This window comes from Dryobates pubescens, chromosome 3 (genome assembly GCF_014839835.1).
Source record: "Dryobates pubescens isolate bDryPub1 chromosome 3, bDryPub1.pri, whole genome shotgun sequence".
Classification (NCBI taxonomy): domain Eukaryota; kingdom Metazoa; phylum Chordata; class Aves; order Piciformes; family Picidae; genus Dryobates; species Dryobates pubescens.
Window position 1 is genome coordinate 40,718,866 of NC_071614.1, and position 21,839 is coordinate 40,740,704.

At 43.3% G+C, this 21,839-nt stretch overlaps 1 protein-coding gene across 1 annotated transcript in view; it reads left to right on the top strand.

Moving 5' to 3' along the window:
• Nucleotides 1-5,942: 5,942 nt before the first annotated feature.
• Nucleotides 5,943-21,839, top strand: part of ANAPC1 (anaphase promoting complex subunit 1) — a 36,019-nt gene continuing 20,122 nt past the window's right edge. Inside the window, exons 1-24 of the mRNA XM_054180016.1 lie at nt 5,943-6,332; nt 6,463-6,624; nt 6,788-6,839; nt 7,018-7,127; nt 7,292-7,374; nt 8,445-8,518; nt 8,770-8,915; nt 9,239-9,459; nt 10,079-10,288; nt 10,714-10,809; nt 11,238-11,328; nt 11,445-11,510; nt 12,344-12,481; nt 12,805-12,945; nt 13,208-13,268; nt 13,724-13,911; nt 14,467-14,541; nt 15,204-15,469; nt 15,804-15,895; nt 17,264-17,412; nt 21,062-21,140; nt 21,243-21,279; nt 21,387-21,457; nt 21,597-21,775. Coding sequence (XP_054035991.1) covers nt 6,120-6,332; nt 6,463-6,624; nt 6,788-6,839; nt 7,018-7,127; nt 7,292-7,374; nt 8,445-8,518; nt 8,770-8,915; nt 9,239-9,459; nt 10,079-10,288; nt 10,714-10,809; nt 11,238-11,328; nt 11,445-11,510; nt 12,344-12,481; nt 12,805-12,945; nt 13,208-13,268; nt 13,724-13,911; nt 14,467-14,541; nt 15,204-15,469; nt 15,804-15,895; nt 17,264-17,412; nt 21,062-21,140; nt 21,243-21,279; nt 21,387-21,457; nt 21,597-21,775 — 3,000 coding nt within the window. The 5' untranslated portion in view covers nt 5,943-6,119. The remainder of the gene's footprint in view (nt 6,333-6,462; nt 6,625-6,787; nt 6,840-7,017; nt 7,128-7,291; nt 7,375-8,444; nt 8,519-8,769; nt 8,916-9,238; nt 9,460-10,078; nt 10,289-10,713; nt 10,810-11,237; nt 11,329-11,444; nt 11,511-12,343; nt 12,482-12,804; nt 12,946-13,207; nt 13,269-13,723; nt 13,912-14,466; nt 14,542-15,203; nt 15,470-15,803; nt 15,896-17,263; nt 17,413-21,061; nt 21,141-21,242; nt 21,280-21,386; nt 21,458-21,596; nt 21,776-21,839) is intronic.

A 21,839-nucleotide genomic window follows, 5' to 3' on the forward strand; every position in this document is an offset into this window, starting at 1 on the left:
CTCTGGAGAGACTTTCTTTTGGCCCTTCATTACTTAAAGTGACCTAATAAGAAAGATGGGGGCAGACTTTTAGCAGAACCTTTTGTAACAGGACAAGGGATGATAGTTTTAGACCAGAAGAGGAAGATTTAGACTAGATAGAAGGCAGATTTTTACACTGGGACAACCTAATCTAGTTGAAAATGTCCCTGATGACTGCAGGGTGGTTGGACTAGATGACCTCTAAAGGTCCCTTCCAACCCAAATTGTTCTATAATTCTGTGCTTTGAGGACGAGAACTTGCATGTTCTGAGGACCAGGACTTCTTTCTTTCCAGTTTTACGTTCCTGCAGAGGCTCATACCAAAAAGGTGGGGACATTGCTGCTGCTTGGGGGACCAGGTACAGGACCATATGTTGTAGGCTAGGAAGGTGGTGGGCTGAAAGCATTGTTCCTTCTCATTTGCAAATCAATTAACATCAAAGAGAGCCCGTGTCCTGATAACAAGGGAAGGAAACAAGGAAGTTTCTAGGTATTCAGACCACAACCCAAACACTGGCAATGCTTGAAAAGGTTTGGGACCAAGCCATCATCATTTCCCCCACCACAAAAGGAAAGGGACTGGGATTTGGGGAGCTAGCAGACATCCCTGACATGATTCAGCCTATTTCTTTGCTGCAACCTTTCTGCTCCCAGCTCAGAATATTCTTCACAGCTATGCCACAAGTGTAACTTTCACTATCATCTTTCTTGAAGCCTTGAAGTTAGGGAAAGAGATGTAATTGTTTGATTAGCACACTGTGGAGACAGAGATGTGGTGAGAAGACAGCTCTGTGTTGACACTGCTCATTTCTGGGTGTTATATATAACAAAAGCTGGGAAGGCTGATAGAATTAAAATAACTGTATAAAATCCATTCTGAAATATTTTCCAATAGGGAAGAAAAAATGTCTTAAGTTCAGTGAAAAATAATAAATTGCTCTTAGACTTCTTTGACTTGCACAGCTGTTTATTCACTGCATATTCTCAGGGCTTGGTGACAGGGATTGAGTTTCCCGTCTCCCATCGCTGCCTCTTTTACTCCAGACCAGCCTTTCACATCTTGAAGTGATCAGCAGCAAAGGAAAGGCATGTATCACCAGAGGCCCACAATCAAGGAAGGAAGAAAGGCTGCTACAAGAAGATTGAGTGTCTTCAGTGGTGCCTAAGAGCTGTGCATTCCATATGTTGATTTTCTTCATGTTTTGAGTGCGTTCCTCCTTCATGAAGCGTCACTGGAAGAGAAGGAGATCGGGTGACAGGTATTTGTCCCTTGGTCTTTCCAGGCTGGCTGTGGATATGAGGTTGTCATTTGCAGTCAGTCTTTGCCACATGGGAGCACTTTTAGCTGGCTGCATTCCCCATTGCTGCTGCCTTTGCAGTTTTTGCAAACAAAGCAATGGAAAGGTCTTTGGACTTTGTGGGCTGCAGTGTGGAAACAGCCCCTTGTGTTGGGACTATGTCATATCATTCCCCTACAAACACAAGGAGAAGAAGGAATGATTTCTACAGAAGAGTTAAAAAATAAACTATGCAAACACATGGGCACGTGAATAGGATTTAAATAGCTCTCTAAAATCCCCTAATTTGGGTAATTTCTTTGCAGTAGGTTGATTCCTGTTCAGCACTGGGGTAAACTAATCTCCAGCTCGATAGGGTTTGCTGTGGTTCATTCAGACACAGCTTTATGTGAGGAAGAAGCTGGTGCATGGGGGCAGAGGAAGAAAGAGAGGAGAAACAAGAGGAGAAATTCTCAGTTGAGGTTTGTGATAGGAAAGTTCTGGAAGCAGGTGACAGAAGATAGTCTGATCACATTGGCTGCTAATGGGTTAGTGGTGTAAAGCTTCCATCTCACCTGGCATACTGCCATTCTTAGTCTCCTTCCAATGCAATATAGGCTCAGGAGCAGCCTCAACAGCCTTCTTCCAAGCAGATTATGTATTTCCACACCTCAGAGCCCAATCTCAATAGTGCTGGAGTTGGCACACAAACTACTTGTGCTCTTTGGTCCCAAATACTTCACAGCCCTCCTGGGGCGGTATGAGAGGGCAAAAAACCTCCAACTGATGTCAAAGGAAAGAGGATCAAAATAAAAGGAGAATATTTAATTGGAAACAAAGGCGCCTGTCTCCTCTGTCTGAGCATCAGCATCTGACCCTGAACCAGTTAAACCAGTCATGCTTGCAGCTCTCCAGAGAGAGCACTCACCTCTCCCCTATGAAAAAGGAAGGCAGAGCAAAGTGCAGGTAATTATGCAGGTACCAGCTAATTCTGAACCATGGTTTGGTCCTGTAGCTCTCAGTTATCAGACCCATCACCTAAGCCATCCCTCTGAAGAGGGACCACTGCCTTTTGAGTCCATGTTCTCCTGCTGTCTTGGTGTATGATGGACGCAGAGCACCAGGATGTCTATCTGTATGATCATAATCTTATCCTGCCTAAATGAAAAGTTATAATCCTCTTCTGATCACATCAGCAGCTCCACAGGTATTTTCAGCTTTCTCTCAGTGAGCATTGTAGGTGCTCTCACAGACATCCCAAAGTGTTCAGCAGAGCCTGAACTTGACCCTTTAGATATTGGCAGTTTCACTTTAAAGCGTCAACACCATTTCTTCACAAGACTATTCAGAGACTCTGGAGACAATGAAACATTTGTGAAATGGGACCATTTAGCAGAAATGGCACTCAACAATTGGGCTTAGGGCTATTAGTTGACATTTCCCCCCTTCTTTGCTATTTCTCTATGTTTATTTTCACTTTGAAAAATCTCGTCCCCCCACCCCTAATTTCTGTTTCCTTTTCGTGTCTATTGTAATTTCTGTTTACAGAAGTTCCTCTTCTTTTAAATACAAAACTCTTTTGGCGGTATATTTTTAGCTCAAGGCAGATGGGCCATTTGTGTTAAATGTTATATACTGGTCACAGGATGCATCTCCCAAACAATTTGCAGAGAACACGGAATATTCTGTGATTCTGATATTTTCTTGTGTTGCTTTCTTTGGGTACATGGCTTGTGCTACATCTCTTACCAGGCACATTCTGTCCCTTGGATCATCTGTTTCTTCCTAGGACAGTTTCTTCTGGCCTGTAAATTATTTTGCAAAAGCAGGAAGACACCTTCAAAGGTTGGACTCTGGCCTGAACCTTCCTCATTTTGAGCCCTGGGCACTCTTACTTGCCCACAGAAGTGTTTATATTTCAGTCTTTGTGTAAATTTATCTCTGTGTGAAAATGTGGGCTCTGGCTGGATATGGAGATCCAGGTTACCATTTCTTACAGTTCTCTTCCTGCCCATAATTGTGATATGATTTGAAAGCACTCTGGTGAATTCCTGCTTCTCCTAAACCTGTCTTTCCCCAGCAGGCTTCTTCTCCTTTCTGAGAAAACGATAGTGTTTATTGTCATGCCTTGAAACAAGGATTCCCCAAATCACACACTGGAAATACGGTTTCAAATTCTTCCCCAGCTTCTCCCTCCTCCCTTGATTTCTCATGTGAAACTAATATCTTGAAAAAGAAAAATCATCCTCATCAGAAGGCACTACCCTTCCAGTTCCCATCAGGCTACCTTACACAGGCTTTGTTTTGTTATTATTGCCTGTCAGACAAATTTTTGTGCTTCACACCACAGGTTCCAAGTAAGAAAAGGGGGAGGGTAGGCATTTTCTGGTATCCTACATGGATGCAAATGGAGGAAGTACACCATGAAAACTAGGAGCTGGCTGTGATCTGTAGCCAGCAACACCTTTTTTAGGTGAGCAATTATAAAGATGAGAGGTAAAGAGCTCATTTTGCAACATTCTAATGGTTGAAAAGACCGCAGGGCAAGCTTGCTCACTGTCAGCACATCCACGTGGGACAGATGCCTGTGAGTGCTACAGCGCCTGCAAGATGGTCAGATTAACAGCACAGCGCTGATCTCATCAGTGAAACGCGTTCTTTAGAAGAATAAAAATAATCTGATTGTCCTACCAGATTTTGTTAGCTGAGAGCACTATTTCTGCACTTTTTGCTGTGAGACCACAACCGAGGCAGAACAGCAGATGCTGGAATCCAAACAGCCCAGTTAAACACGGGCGACCTTTGATTACACAGAAATGCCCATCAGGTTAATTGCCTGACACCTGGTGCTGGTAGTCAGAAGTGCAATTGTGAAGGTTTTGGTATCCTCAGCCTTAGCCTTTACAAGTGCGACAGGCTCTGCCTGCGTCCATTCCGGAATGAACAGAAACAGAGGATTATAGAATTATTTAGGTTGAATAAGACCTTTAAGATCAAGTCCAATGGTTAACCCAGCACTGCCAGGTCACCACTAAACCATGTCCCTCAGCACCACATCTACCTGTCTTTTAACGCTCTCCAGGAATGGCAACTCTGCCACAGCTCTGGGCAGCCTATTATGAGACTTAACAAACCTTTCCATGAACAAATGGTTCCTCGTGTCCAACCCAAACCTCCCGAGGAGCAATCTGAGGCTCTCTCCTCTTGTCCTACCACTTGTTCCTTGGGAGAAGAGACCAAATCCTTCAACCTTCTCTCAGGCATAACCTCTCTTCACACATCACAAGGTAATAGCCACCTCAGGCACTGCTCGCTGGTGCATCAGAAACTATTTTTTTTCCTAGCTGATTTAAGACAGTGGAACCCAGACTTTCAACGTGTTATGGTAATCCATATCACATGAAATGTTGTGAGGAGTGCTGTACAACATACCTGGTGATGACTGCAAGTGACAGGCATCCAGGATGCTCTGGCAGTCCTATGAAATAGTCTAACTTAATGTTTTTTGTTTCCTGAGCATCATGCCTTCCTTTGGAAAGTAATAGCCCATACACACCATACAGGCATATGTATCTTATCACTCTCTACAACTACCTGAAGGGAGGTTGTAGACAGACAGATGATGGTCTCTTCTCCCAGGCAGCCAGTACCAGAACAAGAGGACACAGTCTCAGGCTGCACCAGGGGAGGTTTAGGTTGGATGTGAGGAAGAAGTTCTGTACAGAGAGAGTGATTGCCCATTGGAATGGGCTGCCTGGGGAGGTGGTGGAGTCACCATTATTGGAGGTTTTCAGGAGGAGACTTGATGGGGTGCTTGGTGCCATGGTTTAGTTGTTTCAGTGGGTTGGATTGGTTGATGGGTTGGACGTGATGACCTTGAAGGTCTCTTCCAACCTGGTCTGTTCTAATCTAGTCTAGTCTAGTCCAGTCTTGTCTAGTCTAAGTCCATACTTTTTCAGCAAGTAGCTGATCCATACAGACAGAAGATTTACTTGTATTCCAAGCTGTGTCAACTTTTACACCTTAAAGCAAAAATATGTTGAAGCATCATTATAGAAGCTGTTAACATCTAGTTAAGAGATGTTCCTATTCACCGCAGGGGATTTAAGTAGATGACCGTTAATGGTCACTTCCAACCCAAACTATTCCATGAGTCTATGAAATACCTAGCTGTGGAAATAGGGGGCTGGCTGTAGGGAGGGGGAGATGAGGCGTAGGGATGGTTTTGTCACAAGCCTCAAGAGTTTTAGGACAGTGCTTTGGTTGCTTGCTACGTTCAGAAGAGAAGGGGGCAAATCGATTAACGTGGGGTGAGACAGCTCCATGTTCATTAAGAAAGTTGCCATGGGAGTGGGAAACGGAGATGCAGGGTGCTGAGGTAGCAGCGGGATATGAAGTACTCTGCTGCCCGCGGACACACCAGGCTGCCAAGGACCTGAACCACACGCCAGCGAATGTTTTAAAGATCGGTGTGACTACACCACGCCAAAACGGCATTTGAGCAGCATTGCCCCCAGGAGCCACAGCCAAATGCCCTCGGACTCGGCGTACGGATCCTGGAGGGACTGAACACTTCAAGGCACGCGGCCCTGCCATTTTCCTTCCCAGCGTCCGCCGCGCAGCGCCGCGGGGCAGGGTGGGAGTGACAAGATGGCGGCGCCCATGTGAGGAGCTGGCGCCCGTGCTCGCCTTAGCCGCGCTGCCGATTCTTGCCAGGCTTCCCGAACACCCCGGGCGGCGCGGCGCGGGTAGCCGGAGAGCCCGGTCGCGACGGGTGTGTGCGTGCGTGCCTCTCAGAAATAATGAGGATATCGGGCCTCCATGTCGGACCACTCTGACGAGAGGGCGACGATGATTGCGGCCGGCGACTTGCAGGAGTTCGCCCCCCGGGGCCGCGAGCACTGCCGGCGCCACCCCAGCGCCCTCACCCTCCAGCTCCGGAGGCTGCAGCCCGCCTCTGAGCTCTGCTCCTCCGACGGGGCGGCCGGGCTGGTGGGGTCCCTCCGCGAGGTGACGATCCACGAGCGGCAGCGGGTACGAGGGCGCAGGAGCTTTCATCTGGCCTTATAACTTAGTAAATAAATTGGCTAAGCTATGGCCACGGGCTTTTGTGATCACACTATCAGGTCTCGTAACTTTTCTTTTAAAAAATCTTGGTTTTCAGGAAAGTTGGCAGTTGAGGAAAGGTGTCAGTGATGTCGGGGAAGAGGTGGACTACGATGAAGAGCTGTATGTGGCCAGCAATATGGTCATCTGGAGCAAAGGAAGTAAAACCCAAGCCTCTACTGTTTATAAGGCTTTCACTGTTGACAGCCCTGTTCTGCAGGTAGGAAAACGTGGAAAGGTGGTGACTAAATGCAGGTTAGCTAAAAAATACCGTTTTCAGACTGTTTTCTGAGGTGGGGCTATTTTGGGAAATACAGAAAGATGAGGTTGTGTGGCAGCATCAGTTTGCTTTCCAGAAATAATTATACTGGTTTTGGTTTCAGGCTTTGTGGTGTGATTTCACTGTACCCCAGGAAAAATATGAACGAGCTGATGGTAAGTTTCCTGTTTGCTGTAATGCCAAACAAATGTGTTGAGTTGAGCCCTCCTGGGTGAGTTTAGTTATCAAGACCTGCTGTGTTAAAACAGCCGTGCCCCTCAAGTTTGTATCTTATGTAGAGAGCATGTCTAGGGAAAGATAGAATTTTCACTGTGTGTTTGTTTATATCCTCAGTTTCAGGCAGTGAAGAAATAGTAGAGAAATGTATCTGCATATTGCAGAATTCCTGTATAAATGTGCATAGCATAGAGGGAAAGGATTACATTGCTGCTTTACCTTTTCAGGTATGTGCTGTCTTTTTTTTTTTCTTTCTCCTGGTCCAGAAGTGGGCTTTTAACCTGTTTTTACACACTGTATGGGGGCAAGGGGGTGTGTGTAAAGCATTGCTGGTGGTGTCTGCTTGAGTTTTGGTTCTTTATGTCATGAATCCATTTGTAATTTTTCCTAGGTTGCAAATGTCTGGCCAACAAAATATGGTTTGTTATTTGAGCGCAGCAGTTCTTCACATGAAGTACCTCCAAGTCCACCCAGGTATCTAATAAGTGGCTTTGCTTGTTTCATTATAAGTTCTTTGCCGATCTAATACAGAGAATAAGAGTTGAAGAGCAATAATGAAAGGGATCTGTGTGTTTGTGAAGTGGACAGGTGAAGTCTGGTGAAACAGCATTAAAAAGGCTGAATTCTGACAATCCGTGGTATTCCTCTCATTGTTTTAAGAACTAATTGGGAGTGGTGATCCTGGGAATAGGATATAGGAGGCATGATATGGGTGTTACTAGCCTGATTGCATTAAAATTTATCCTAGGACATGGTTGCAGACTGTGATGGATGACTAGGAGATTTACCAAAGGGTTGTCCTTGAGACATTTTTCTCTCAGCTGCAGGATGCTTTAAAAGTCTGGAGCATCCTGGCCTTTGGTGAGGATCCTACGATCCCTGTGCTCTCTGGCTAAACGCACAGCTGAGAAGCAGAGCAACGAGTTGGATGATGTACTGAGGAGCAGCTTTAAGCAGCCTCTTGCTCGCTCTTGGATTTTGTCTGTTCAAGGCACTTGTGATTTTCAAGTCCTGAGAAGAGTTGGGATAAGAAATAGTGGTCCTCAAATAGTTTATTTATTGCAAAAATAATTATTTGCCTTACTCAACCTGGTCTTTGGTGAAAACTCCATTTTGCTGCTGCTATCGTAGATGATGGTGGCTTGGTTGCTGCACTGTGATAGATACAAACGACCTGGTGCCTCTCTGCTTATGTGGGAGCTGTGGGACTTAAACTCTTAAGCTGAGTCTGGGTTAAGGGCTCTTTCCTTTTCCTTCTCCAAACTCAATTTGGAGTTCTGTTCACTCTGGCCAGCCAGTCTGCCCCGTGGCCAGCAGGTGGGGTCATGCTCAAGTGCTCTGAGTTGTAAAACCACATAATCATCCTATTTGATTCACCAATCTTTGGTTAATCCAATAAGCTTCTGTGAATAGACATCTTTACTGTTAGATTTTGGGCTCATATTTGTTAAGGTCTGAGGAGCTGTTTTGGGATTGCAGCATGTGTACCAGTTACAAGAGACAGCAATTGGTTTTCAAACATGTTCTGTTTGATTTCTTTCTAGAGAACCTTTGCCTACTATGTTCAGCATGCTGCACCCATTAGATGAGATAACACCACTTGTGTGTAAGTCTACAGGTAGGTTTACATCTTTACTGTATCACTTGGAGTTCAACAGTCTGGCTTAAATGTGTCACTTGAACATACTCTGTATCATGAAATTTGCAAGTGAGCACTCTTTAAAGAGTTTGGAAATTTTACCTTCTTAGTCAGTGGGGAAGCTGCTCAGGAAGAGAACCCAGGCTGCAAAAGAAAGTGGGTATGAGAAAAGATAACCATGTAACTGGTAACACTCCTGTAGACATGATCCTTAACTGCTTCTTTGTCAGGTGTGTTTGGCTCTTCTCGAGTGCAGTATGTTGCTGATTACACCTTGAGGATTGTGTTTGTCAATGCTGAACCTTCCATCGTGATGACCTATGATACTGTGCAGAATATGCATACTGTTTGGACTCTTCGGAGAGTAAAGCCAGAGGTAAACATTCTGGTCAAGTAAATATGTTTTTGTGTGTTGACATGCCCTTATGGCCATGTATGTTAGAAATACCTGCTATTTGTGATTTATTCTATTTAGAAGAGAGTAAGACAGTTTGCTTACAACTTGCTGCTCTGAAAACCAGAAGAGTAGTTTTTGTGGCTGAAGAAGAGAGCATGACTGATAGGAATAACTGCTTAGGCTGAGCGCCTACTGGGCATAGATTTTAACACCTGCCTAATGAAACAAGCCCTTTGAGAGTCTTCCTGGCTGTTACTCCCCGTGTGCTGTTTGTGCATAGACGGCTTTGCTTTTTCTCCCAGGAGCAAAACACAGTGCTGAAGTTCTCAGAGCAGATGGGCACACCACCTCATGTTGCCACTAGCAGCTCTTTGACTGCTCATCTCAGAAGCTTCTCCAAAGGAGACTCTCCTGTGGGCTCCCCTTTCCAGACCTACTCATCCATGCACAGCCAGAGCAGATCAGTGTCATCACCCAGCATGCAGTCCCGCTCACCATCCATCTCCAACATGGCTGCTTTGAGGTGGGTTCTGAACACGGTTGTACAGACAGGCAATAACCAAGAATAGGAGCTGTGGAATAGGTTGGATGTTTGGAATTGTGTTTCTCTGCCATTACACATCTGTCCAAGTTGCAGGCATCTCTGTTAGAGCATCTGAAAGCCCTTTGGGAGCACTATTGTGATTTTTGGTGTGGTGTTATCCCAAAAGCACAGGAAAATAATTGCTATGCAAGAGCTAAAGAAAAAGCTGTTCTGTCATGATGTAGTCAGTCTGTAATGGAGTCAGGGATCACCTACAATTTTTTTAGTCCCAGGAGTGGTTTCAGTTAGCTTCTAAAAGAATCCATATTTAGAGGGAAGAGGTTAGGAGAAGTTTTTGAGGGAGTGGACCACGCAACTTAAAATGTTTGTTTTCTTACTTTCTTACTTTTGAAGTCTTATCTGTTGGATTCTGACAGAGATGACTGGAAATTAATTAGAGAATTGTTTTCTTGTGCTGTACAGTATTATAAGGAGGCTACTGAACTAACTACTGGTTTAGAGTGGTTTTGGTTTGTTTTTCAAGGCTCTGCCAGTGTGGGATTCTGTACCTGATCATGAAAATTGACGTTTCAGCAGTGTGCTATGTCTTTGCTTGCAGCCGCTCTCATTCCCCTGCCCTGGGAGTCCATTCTTTCTCCGGAGTGCAGAGATTCAACTTCTCCAGTAATGCCCAGTCACCAAAGAGGCATAGCATTACCCATTCGCCAAACAGCACCTGCAGTGATTCCTTCCTTATACCAGAAACTGAACCAATTGTTCCTGAGCTGTGTATAGATCATCTGTGGACAGAAACAGTCACAAACATGAGGTTAGGTGCTTGCGTTGGGGCATGAGCATTCAGCTCCCTTGAAAAAGTACTTGGAGCAGTTTCACCTGCTGTGTTATTTGTAACCCTCTGAGCTGGGAAATGGTTTCATGAGATCTTTAAAGATCTAACCTGGTCATTGCTTTAGGGTTTTTTTTTGGTTTGTGTAACCAGACAAGGGGCAAAACACAGCATAAAACCTAAGACTGAACAGAACAAAGCCAAGTAGCATGCACTCTGCATGACAAGGAGTGGGGAATGTGGAGATCGGAGTGCTAGAATACGAGCTTTAAGAGTAGTGACCAAAACTGAGACTGGGTCCTTGAAGTCTAATCTGACCCTACAGCTTGTGGTGACTGTGATTTCCTTCATTATTTTTCTTTTTCATTAGTCTATGCAGTGTATTGACTGTTGTGCTCCTCTTACAGAGAGAAGAATTCCCAAGCGTCCAAAGTGTTTATTACCACTGATCTTTGTGGACAGAAGTTCTTGTGCTTTTTAGTGGAATCCCAGCTCCAGCTGCGGTGAGCATCCCTATTTTGGGATCAGGAGCACTCTAAAAATTACCAGCTAGACACGGGTTTAACATATTTATTCCTCCAGCTAGTGGGATCAGTTATGGCTACATCATTGGCTCTTGTGTGTTTTTAACTGTCATGGCATAAATGGTTTGGGCTATTTAATACGGAAGTTGTGAGAGAACATTAAATGTAATTTGAATTATACTCTTTATCCTCATATTTATCCTTTAGCAGTAAACTGGGGTTAATTAGGCTGGCAGGGTGAAAGTAAGTTGACTACCAGTGCAAAACAAGCAAAAGGAGGAGGAAGGAAACAGATGTACCACAATAAAAGTAACTGTTGTGTGACACTGTCTTAATTTTCTGCCTTTGTTCTGTACAGCAGATAAGACAGGCCTTTTATATTTCCTTTTGTTACTTCAAATCTCTAGGTGTGTAAAATTTCAAGAGAGCAACGATAAGTCGCAGCTGATCTTTGGTTCCGTTACCAATATTCAAGCAAAGGATGCAGCTCCAGTGCAGGTATGCACCTCTATCTGGAGTATGAACTGTAGAGTATCCTGGCTTGTTGCTGCTTGTCCAACTATTGTCATTTTACCAAAAGAGAAGATGCTGAATAGTCTGCTTGCTTCTTACAGGGCATTGATACACTACTGGTTCTGGAAGGCAGTGGAAATCTAGTGCTTTATTCTGGAGTGGTTCGGGTAAGTAGTAGTTTTGCTATCCCAAAAGAAAGGTTTGGTTGCAAACTAGGCTGTACAAGAGATCTTGTGTGCATCATAAATTACAAGCTGTCGTTTTAGGCTCTTGTACACTGCTGCTTGTTTAGGAAGGTGGCTGTGTTCATACAGCAAGTGTATTTTATGTACAGTGCTGGAAAAGTAGTTCTAAAGAGTCAGTGGCACCTTGTGGTATTATTAAATCATCTCTTTGGTTTATTTTTGGTGGTGGTAAAATACTTCAGTAATAAAATGCTTTCAAAGAAAGAAAACTTTAAAAATACAGAAATTAAGAATTGTTCCTGTGCAAAAAACTTCCAGTATTCTCTGTAGCATGCCAGATTGTCTTAGATGTCTTTTTTTTTTTTGCTTTACAAAGGCCTAATAGAATGGACATGATTCATCCAAAGGAATTGAAGCTTCTTCAGTTCTATAGAGATGCACCATGTTATCTTTGTGTATACAGAAACCCTCTACACTGCAACATCTCTGTGTGTGTACTTGTATATATGTATACACATGTATGTGTTTATATATGTATGTATATAAAAACAAGTGAAATCCCTGAAAATAAAGATTTCTCAGTGAAGCCTTGCTACAGGTTTACTCTCAGTACTGACAATATATGGTATTTTTTTCAGTGTGTCGTCACCTGAAGACAGTAATTTTATAGTCTTCAGAGAATTTAGTTTTAGTTATATACCTACTTTTCTTAGAGCTTGTCCTTTAAGCTATTAAAACTTCATGGTGTCTGTATACATAAGCAAGCTTGGAATGTAACCCAAATGTTTATTTTCCTTTATATTTGTCACAAAAAGGTGGGGAAAGTTTTTATTCCTGGGCTGCCTGCTCCATCCCTGACAATGTCCACCCAAATGCCTCGGCCAAGCACTCCCTTGGATAGTGTCAGCACTCCATCCAAGCCTTTGAATAAGCATCTGGCGCCCTTGGAAGAGGTAAGAAGAAAGGATGTCCTGCCTTGGGAGGGGTTTAGTTGTAATAACTTAAAATGATTGGTGGATTTTAACTTTAAACATTGGTTTTGGAGCTAAATCTTTTCTTTTTCTTCTGTAAATCCCCCGAATAAACTGTTTTTAAACCAATTTGTTTACTGGTGCCCTGTCAGTTTGAGTTCCATAAAACTTGTGAGGCAGAGATTGGAAAGATTTAAAATTGTTTTTACGTTGCATATTGGTTTATTAAATGGCAGATTTAGCTGTCCTTTGCTCAGATCCTCTTACTTCAACAATGCTAAGCAATCATTTTTACTGCTTTTCAGGGTGTGCTTTTATCACCAGTTCCAGAGCTACGGGATACTTCCAAACTTCATGACTCAACTTATGTTGAAGACTGTACTTTTCAGCAGATTGGAACTTTCATTCATGCTCTGAGAGATCCTGTCCACAACAGAGTAACTTTAGTAGGTATTATCCTGTATTTTGTGTCAGCACTTTGTTAGCAAAGCAAAATGAAGGTCAAGTTTGTTTCAGCTGCGTAGTGAGATATTGCCAGCAACTCCTGATTAACAACAAGATACCAGAGCACTCTTTTGTTTTTCTCTCTGTAGAATACTCCAGAAGTGATATAATTTAATTGGAAGTAATGTTGGAGGTTGCAAATCTTTACTGGCCTGACTTCATGCATTTCATAGTTTGACTCTTATCTGTCTTTATTTTTTTCAGGAACTCAGCAATAACACAATGGTTCGGATTACAGTTCCTGAAATTGCCACTTCAGAATTGGGTATGATTCCAAATCTAGCATATGAAGTTGTTTTTCAAGTAGTTTCTGCCTAGTTTAGACTGTAAGGATTCACTGCCATATATTCCAAGCTCTGTTAACTTACATCTAGAGCTGCTGCCATTTACTTAGGTGTGCTCTTTTGCTTTTGGTGCTTTGCTTGCTGAACTTTTAGAGCTTTGTTCGTTAGGTTGCTTTGCTCTCTACTGTTGAGTATGACAAACAAATTTCAGTAATGAGAAAAAAAAAGACCTTTTTTCCCCCTTTGTGTGATGAATTAGGCTGTGCTTAACCTGAACTAAAGGAACAGCTGTTGGCAGTTGCGTGGTGTGACGTTTATCCAGAGAGTTAAAAACGGGTGTAATAAGAGGATCTGTAAATATTTATAACACTGATTGGAAGAAGTACCAGGATGCAAGATGGAAAACACACCTAAATTTTATTTTCTTTTCCAACAGTGAAAAAATGCCTTCAAGGGGTCAAAGCTATCCTGCCCAAGGAGATAGCAGTACAAATGCTTGTCAAGTGGTACAATGCTTATAATGCTCCAGGAGGACCAAGCTATCACTCAGAATGGAATTTGTTTGTTACATGTCTCATGAATATGATGGGTTACAACACAGAGAGACTGTCCTGGACACGTAATGTAAACAAGCTCATATGTTTGTTTTTCTAGCTTATGTTAAGAGTAATGATAGTTCTTCAAGTTTCAAAATGGTCAGAGACAATGAACTGTGTCAGAAATAAATTGTATTTTGTCTTAACAAGATGCCAACAAATCAATTATCTTTTGCTAAGTTTTAGGTATACATTTTAGTCTGTATTTATCATTAAATGTAGGTACTTACCACCAACTGTCCTGGTCAGGTAAAAGTAAATCATAAATATTTTACTGACTAGCAGTGATGCATTAAAGATTTGCTTCACCTAATCCATATTAAGCCTGTTTTTGCTAGAGAAACAAATTACAACTCAGATTCTTGTTTCCTAAAGAGGATTTTCCATGTAGATTTTTAATGACAACATTTAAAGCTTGCTTGTTTTCTTTTTTTTTCCCCCCACTGTTTTACTGAATGCATTTGAAGTTTTTTATGAGTTGTGTAATGCTGAGTTTGAATTTGGATTCCACAATTGGTGATTCACTTGTACAAAGTTTGGAACTTCAATACTGAGCTGCTTTTGATCTTTTTATTTCTTGCAGTTTGATTTTGAAGGATCACTTTCACCAGTTATTGCTCCCAAGAAGGCTAGACCATCAGAAACAGGGTCAGACGAAGTAAGAAATAGTTCTCTTTTACAAATAAGAGCCTTGTGGGGGTGGGGTTTGGGTTTTTTAAAGGCAAAGCAGAGGAAACACCCCTCAGATACTGCATTTCTTCTGAGCTCATCTGAGATTACAAGCTTTTTAGAGATGGAAAGTTATGTTTCCATGTGCTGTGGCTGCATCATGTGACCTTGCTTATCAGTGTTCCAGAGAGGTAGGTTGGACTTGGAAATTAATTTAATACAGAACACAAAGCAATCCCAGATAGTCTTCAGACAAGGTCAAATCTCTACTAGGTGCTTCATCCTTTTCAAGTGAAGTTGTCTCACTCCCATGGCTACTTGTAAAAAAGCTGAGGAGGCTTTAAAAAAAAAAAACAACAAAAAAAAAAAAAAAAAACAAACCAAACCCACCCAACAACAAACACCAACCAACCAAAAAAAACCACAAAAAACCACCAACCTAGGAAGGGGGAAAAAAAAGGATGAAACTTAAGAATTTAATTTCTGTGGCTTGTGGGGTTTGTGCAGCACATTTACCTTACTGTACCACAGTCACATTTGTATTGGTTTATGGGGAGAAAAAGACCTTCTCTGCAACAGTGTTTTGGAGTTTGTTGCTGGAAGGTTATGTTCACTGTGGAACTTCTTCTCTTCCTTGCTTATTTGGTCTAGGACTGGGAATATCTGTTGAGCTCTGATTACCATAGGAATTTTGAGTCTCATCCCATTGCCAAAGCTTTGCGACTGGACCCACTGGAAGTTTCAGCTACAAAGGATGACTTTTCACAGAGCCTTAATTTGGATTCCTCAACCCTCCTTTTTGCCCATATTCCTGCTGTTTTCTTTGTTCTTCATCTCATCTATGAGGAGATCAAACTGAATATTCTGATGGGCGAAGGAATTCGTTCACTTGTTGTTCTTCTGGTCCAGCTGGCCAGGTAGGTCCATGGCAAATTGCAGATACCATATATCACATAGTGTCTCTTGATAATGGGAAATTTAAGGATAGCCCAGAGTGGAGCAGACTTTTCACGGATTTGAAGAAAGCAAATGAATGGTAAAAACTTTATGTACTTGGGGAAGATTAAACACAGATTCACTGCTTAGGGAACGGGCAGTGCCCATGGGCAGCCTCAGTTAAGGAAGTCAGAACTTTTCTCCTTACCTAGTGTATACACAAACATTAAAAAAAAAATCAGAAAATATCACTGAAATGCAGAAAGTTTGTGTGGGGGTTTCCCCTTCTAATAGGATTTACCACTCTCATTCTAGGGACTTAAAACTTCAAGCTTATATAGATTATTACTACAGAGACTATCCAGCCCTTGTAAAAACCTCTCGACAGACTTGCATAATTGATCAAGGTGAGTGTAAGACTTTGCAAAGCTGGATATTCAGTGATTATGATGTGAAGATTCTCTATAATACTGACCATATCAGTGACTTTTCCCTTTAAAGCTGGTCAGGACTTAATCCCAATATACAAAACCACGCTTATAGTGCTGAGGTTGCCTTGTTCCTTTGTTTTTAATAACTTCCTAAAAAGACTGGAACGAAAAGAGCATAGTATAGCCATAAGTGCCTCATGGGACACTCTAGACAACAAGAATTTGGCGGGGAACGATGGTTTCATCTTGGCAAACTCCTAGCTCAGACTGGCTGAGAACTCTTGGCTGCCAGTTGTCTCACATCTGGTAGTGAGATGTGCCCCTCTTGTGGAAAGTACAGCTAGGCCAGCAGGCTCCTCATAGATCATAAAAACCAAATCAGGGCTAAACCCACAAAATCTGAAATAAGGTCAGATGTTATCTTTGTTTAGTGTCCTACCAGCTGGAATTCACTTGTCAAGGAAGGATGACTTGTAATGGGTTGGGGCAGGTCCCCTCCCCACCACAGGCAGAAATAACGACTCAGGCAAACGGATTGCAAAAGTGATGAAAGTTTAAATAGAAAGCAGTGAATGTTACAGAAAACCCAAAGCGCAGTGACAAAGAAAGATCCCATCCCCACCTGAGGGTGCATGCAAAACCCCCAGGGCTCCTTCTTCCCCCTCCCTCTGCTGGGCTAGTCTCAGCTGGCCAGGCCTGAGACTGCCCATCCCCCTGTGGCCTTGGGCCCAATCAGGCCATGGCCGGGAGATCTCTCCCCCAGTTACCAAGTCTCGGAGAGGGAAGGAAAGAGGAAGTGCCAGACTCCGCACTGGATCTTATAGTGGTGCAAAGAATTATGGTAGGGAATACACAATTTCCTGTGTCCATCCCTCTGGGCTGGACTTCTGGACACAGGAAGTGAATGCACCAGGGGGGCACCCAGCTCAAACTACAACATGACTACTGTTAGTGCTGACCCAAAAAAGATCTTAGAGCGTTGCTCAGGCTTTGCTACTCCTGTTTTTGGGCAGACAAGGCATAGAGGTGGTAATTGTATTATCCTCTCATTTAAGCAATTTAATGTTGCTGATTTACAGGACAGTGAGGTTTGAGAATGACTCTATATTTATTTCTTTTCATCATGGAGTGAGGTAACTTTACTGTTCTGGAAAGATAGGAAGGTGTCAGATTTTTACTACTGTCCAGCTATAAACTTCCACCTAACAAGATTGAGAAGTGGCACATTTTGGGGAAATACTGTATTTTTATCGTTAGAAGTAGTGCCGTGCTTGCTTTTGGAATAGTGGAGAACTGTTGTGCACTTGCCATGAACTCATTGTCATTGCTTTTCATATGATTAAGTCCAAACAGGTTTCATGCACCACCCCTCATTTTTTTCTGCTGAGCCTCCAAGTATCTTTCAGTGGCTGAGTTCCTGTCTGAAAGGAGGAGGAGTGCAGCCTTATCCTTACTTACCAGGAATCTGTGAAAGGAGCAAACTGGTAGTACTGGTATGTGCTTTGGTAAAGAAGATATGGTTTAATTCTGTCAACACTGTGGCCAGAATTTGCTCCAGCTGCTTAATTTCCTGCAAGTGAAGCACCCACAGTCAAAGAGCAGAGGGTTTATTTGCAGTGGGATCATACTGGAGGACTATTGAGCCTGTGACAAAGAACTCTGCTATGGCTGTACTGTTGGGAAACTTACACATCTGTGAATGTTGCTGCTCCATACTAACACAAAGAATCCTAGAATAGAATCTAAAGGTTGGGAGAGACCTTCAAAATTATCAAGTCTAACCATTAATCTAGCATTAATCAATGGTGAATTGAGCCATTGACCCGTAGTATCTTCTAGATGCAACCATTCAGCTAATTCCTTAACCACTGAACAGTCCATCCATTGAATCCATACCTTTTCAACTCAGAGAGAAGGATGTTGTGGGAGACCGTGTCCAGGGCTTTCCAGATAGGTCACATCCATTGCCCTTTCCTTGTCTGTTCATGTCATCACTTCATTGTAGAAAACCACTAGCTTGATCAGGCAGGACTTGCCCTTAGTAAAGCCATGCACATCCCTGTCCTCCGTGTCTTATCAGAACTTCTAGGAGGATCTGTTCCACGATCTTTCAGGCATAGAGGTGAGGCTGACAGATTGGTAGTTCCCGGGGTCCTCCTTTCTGCCTTTTTATAAAACGGGTGTTTCCCTTCTTCAGTAACCAGGGACTTCACCTGACTGCCAGGACTTCTCAAAGTCCTCAGGACTCTGAGACACATCTCATCAGGTCTCATCAGGTCCCATAGATGTGCGTATGTTCAGGTTTCCGAGGTGATCATGAACCTTGTCTTCACTTAGAGTGGGAGAGACTTTGTCCTTCAGCTCAGGAGATCTGAGGAGAGAGTTAGCTGGGCAAGAAGGTTGTTGAGCGCCTCAGCCTTCTCCTTGTCCGTTGTTAGTAACTTGTCTTTCTTGATCGCCGTTGGGGTACATTTTCTTTAACTTCCATTTTCTGGTTGACATACCTGTAGAAACTGCCTTGTTATTCTTTGCATCCCTTGCCACGTTCCGTTCTAGCCACATCCTGGCCCTCTTGACCTCATCCCTACACAACTGGACAGCATCCCTATGCTCTTCCCAAGATACCTGTTGCTGCTTGAACTGCCTGGGCAGTTCCTTCTTGCCTTTTAGTTTGACCAGCAGGTCTCAACTTGGCCATGCTGGTCTCTTCCCTTCCTTGCTTGATTTCTTACACCTGGGGATGGAGAGCTCTTGTGCCGTGAAAAGTGTCCCTAAAGATCTGCCAGCTCTGTTCTGTTCCCTTGTCCCCAATGACCATTTCCAAAGAGGCCCTATTGACTAACTCCTTAAAGAGCAGGAAGTTTTCTTTCCTAAAATTCAGGGTCCTGGCTATGCTCCTCCTTGGAATTGTGAACTCCACCAGTGCTGATCACTGCAGCCCAGGCTGCCCTCAGTCTTGACATCCCTGATGAGCTCACTTGTATTAGTGACCATCAAATCCAGCATCGCAACCCTTCAGACAGGGCTTTCTATTTCCTGTCTTAAGAAGTTATTGCTGAGGCACTTCATGAGTCTCCTGCATTGCCCAAAACTCAGTATTATGTCTCCAGCAGATGTTGGAATAGTTGAAACCCTTCAGCTGGATGAGAGCCTGTGAGTGTGATGCCTCCTGTTGCTGGAGTAAGAAGGCCTTGTCAGTAGGCTGCCCTTGATTGGCCTGTAGTAGACACCAAGCACAGGGTTCTCCTTGTCTCTAATTTCTACCAAGAAGCTTTTGACTTGCTCTTGGCTATAATTTTGGGAGCTCGCTTTACGCTCTATCCATTTCTTAACACAGAGGGCAATACCTCTACCCCTCCTTTCATGTCCCTTCTGAGCACCTTGTAGCCATCAATAGCTGCATGCCAGTCATAGGATTTGTCCCACCAAGTTTCAGTAATGACCACTATGTCATAGCTTTCAAGGAACACAGTAGCTTCCAACTCCTCCTATTTGAGATGCTTCACCAATGTTGAGTATGGGGGGGGGGACAATCACTGTCCTAGTCCTGCTGGCCACACTATTGTTGATCCAAGTGTGGGATGCTGTTTGCCTTCTTGGCCACCTGGGCACACTGCTGGCTCATTTGCAGCTGGCTTTGAACTTCCAAGTCCTTTTCCACTAGGCAGCTTTCCAGCCACTCTTCCCTAAGCCTGGAGCACTTATGCCATCAGCAGCCAATTTCTCTAGAGGGATGCTGTGGGAGATTGTAAGATGCTGTACTAAAGTAAACAATATCCACAGCCTTTCCCCCATCCACTAAGCTGGTCACCTTGTCATAAAAGGAGATCAGATTAGTCAAGCAGGACCTGCCTTTCATGAACCCATGGTGGCTGGGCTTGACCCTCTGGTTGTCCTGCGTGTGTCATGTGGTGGCACTCAAACTAATCTGCTCCATAACCTTTCCTGGCATCAAAGTCAGACTGACAGGCCTGTAGTTCCCCAAATCCTCCTAACCTTTCCTGTAGATTGATGTCACACTTGATAACTTACAGACCTTATCTGTCTGCATCAGATTCTCTTGGGTATCCTTGTGCAGTGTCAACCTCTCTACAGGGAGAGGAGTACATATTTAGCAGAGCAAATCCCTGTGAGTCCCTCCTTTTATTGCTTCAATATTACTGGAGGGGGTGGATGGGTTTTAGCAGCTGGGAGGAGGTATTTCAGATTGGGAAGAACAGCTCTTGAGCAGCCCATGCTTCACTGCTTATGTGTGGGGTTTTTTTGTGGTTTGCAGTAATGGCATGTGCAGAGTAATAATGTGACTTCATGTTAACTGTAGTTTGTGAGTGAGAAGCTCCCAGCTTTCTTCTTGAGTGTCTGTCAACATCAATATTTCATCGCATGAGTAGCTCTAAGTGCTGATGTTATCTTCTAGTCAGCCTCACTAGCTTGTTCACAAAGCATTTAAGGAAAAAAAATGCCAGTACAGGGTCTGAAGCAGAGATGTTGAGCCTGAGGTGGGTGAAGAGCAAAAGAGGGAGGAGAAACTCTGCAACTCATCATGGGTTAGAGTTTCTAATACGAACTACCAGGAGTCAGCCTGTCCTCTGCTTCAGCATGTGGAGGGTTGGAATAGCAGCACTGCGGCTTTAAACAGTCTTTTACCTTTGGCTTGGCAGTATCAAAAAGTAAATAGTGACAGATTGCTTTGATTTTGCTGGCTAGATGGCTGAGATGGACTCTGCTTTGCATGGGGACCAACTTTTATTCACTTAAGAGCCATTCCAGTGGAGGAAACCAAATGAAAAATGGTGTTTGTTGATATGAGCGGTTTGCAAGAGAAATCGAATTTAATGTGAGAATCACGGGAAAGATGACCAGGAATGTGTTTTCCTGTTTAGAAGATCATTTTCTTTTGACCTGGGATACAGTTACGAGAGAAAATTCTGTTGTTTCAAGATGTCTTTTTTCCAAGCTTCAGGAGAGAAATCCAAGGCATGGAAGTTTACTTGCCCCAGTTGTTTCAGTCTCCTTTTCCTAACAATGTTTTCACACTAAACCGTCCCACTGTCTAAGTTCTGAAGTTATCTTCTGCCTGTTCTGACAGGTGACAGCTGCACACTAAGTAACTTTGTGTTATGATATTTCTCTCCTACCCAGAGCGTGGCTCTGTACATACTGGGTGATGAGAGCGCTGTGTCTAATGAAGCCTCACATTATTTGTACAAGATTACATCAGGTAATGCTGATTTGATGCCATCATAGCATGTCCTTGTGTGCTTGTTATATGCTCTCCTTTTGCTCAGAGAATGTGGAAGTAATGTGGCCTTGTCTCTCCTAGGACAACGCAAACAGCAGACAGAACAGGATGACAATCGGTATGAGCAGTTACTTTGGTATTACCTCATCCTCAGAGTCTTTTACTTTTTGCTGAGTATTTTACTAGCTTTTATTGGCTTCACCTTTATTCCCCTTAATTTTACAGGTGCAGTTTCAGACAGAGCACATCTGTTTCCAGCCTGGCTGAAAAGTTAGTTATTTGGATGACAGATGTTGGTAAGAGCAGTTCAGAATGGTAGCAATCACAAGCATTAGCCTTGTGCTTGCATAATATGAAACACATTTACCTAGTTCTGGTAAAACAGTTCCTTTTTTTTTTTTTTTAACCCCTCCCCTCCCTTTAATTCATTTTCAGGTTTTACCTTAAGAGATCTGGAATCTCTTCCCTTTGGTGTAGCTCTTCCTATTAGAGATGCAATATATTACTGCCGGGAGCAGCCTGCCTCAGACTGGCCAGAAGCAGTTTGTCTCTTGATTGGGCGCCAGGACCTGTCCAAACAGGCGTGTGAAGGGAACCTGCAGAAGGGTAAATCTGTGAGTATGGGCATAAATGGATTTTGTGGTACTGGATATAGGGCAGAACTGTGTTCCAAAACTT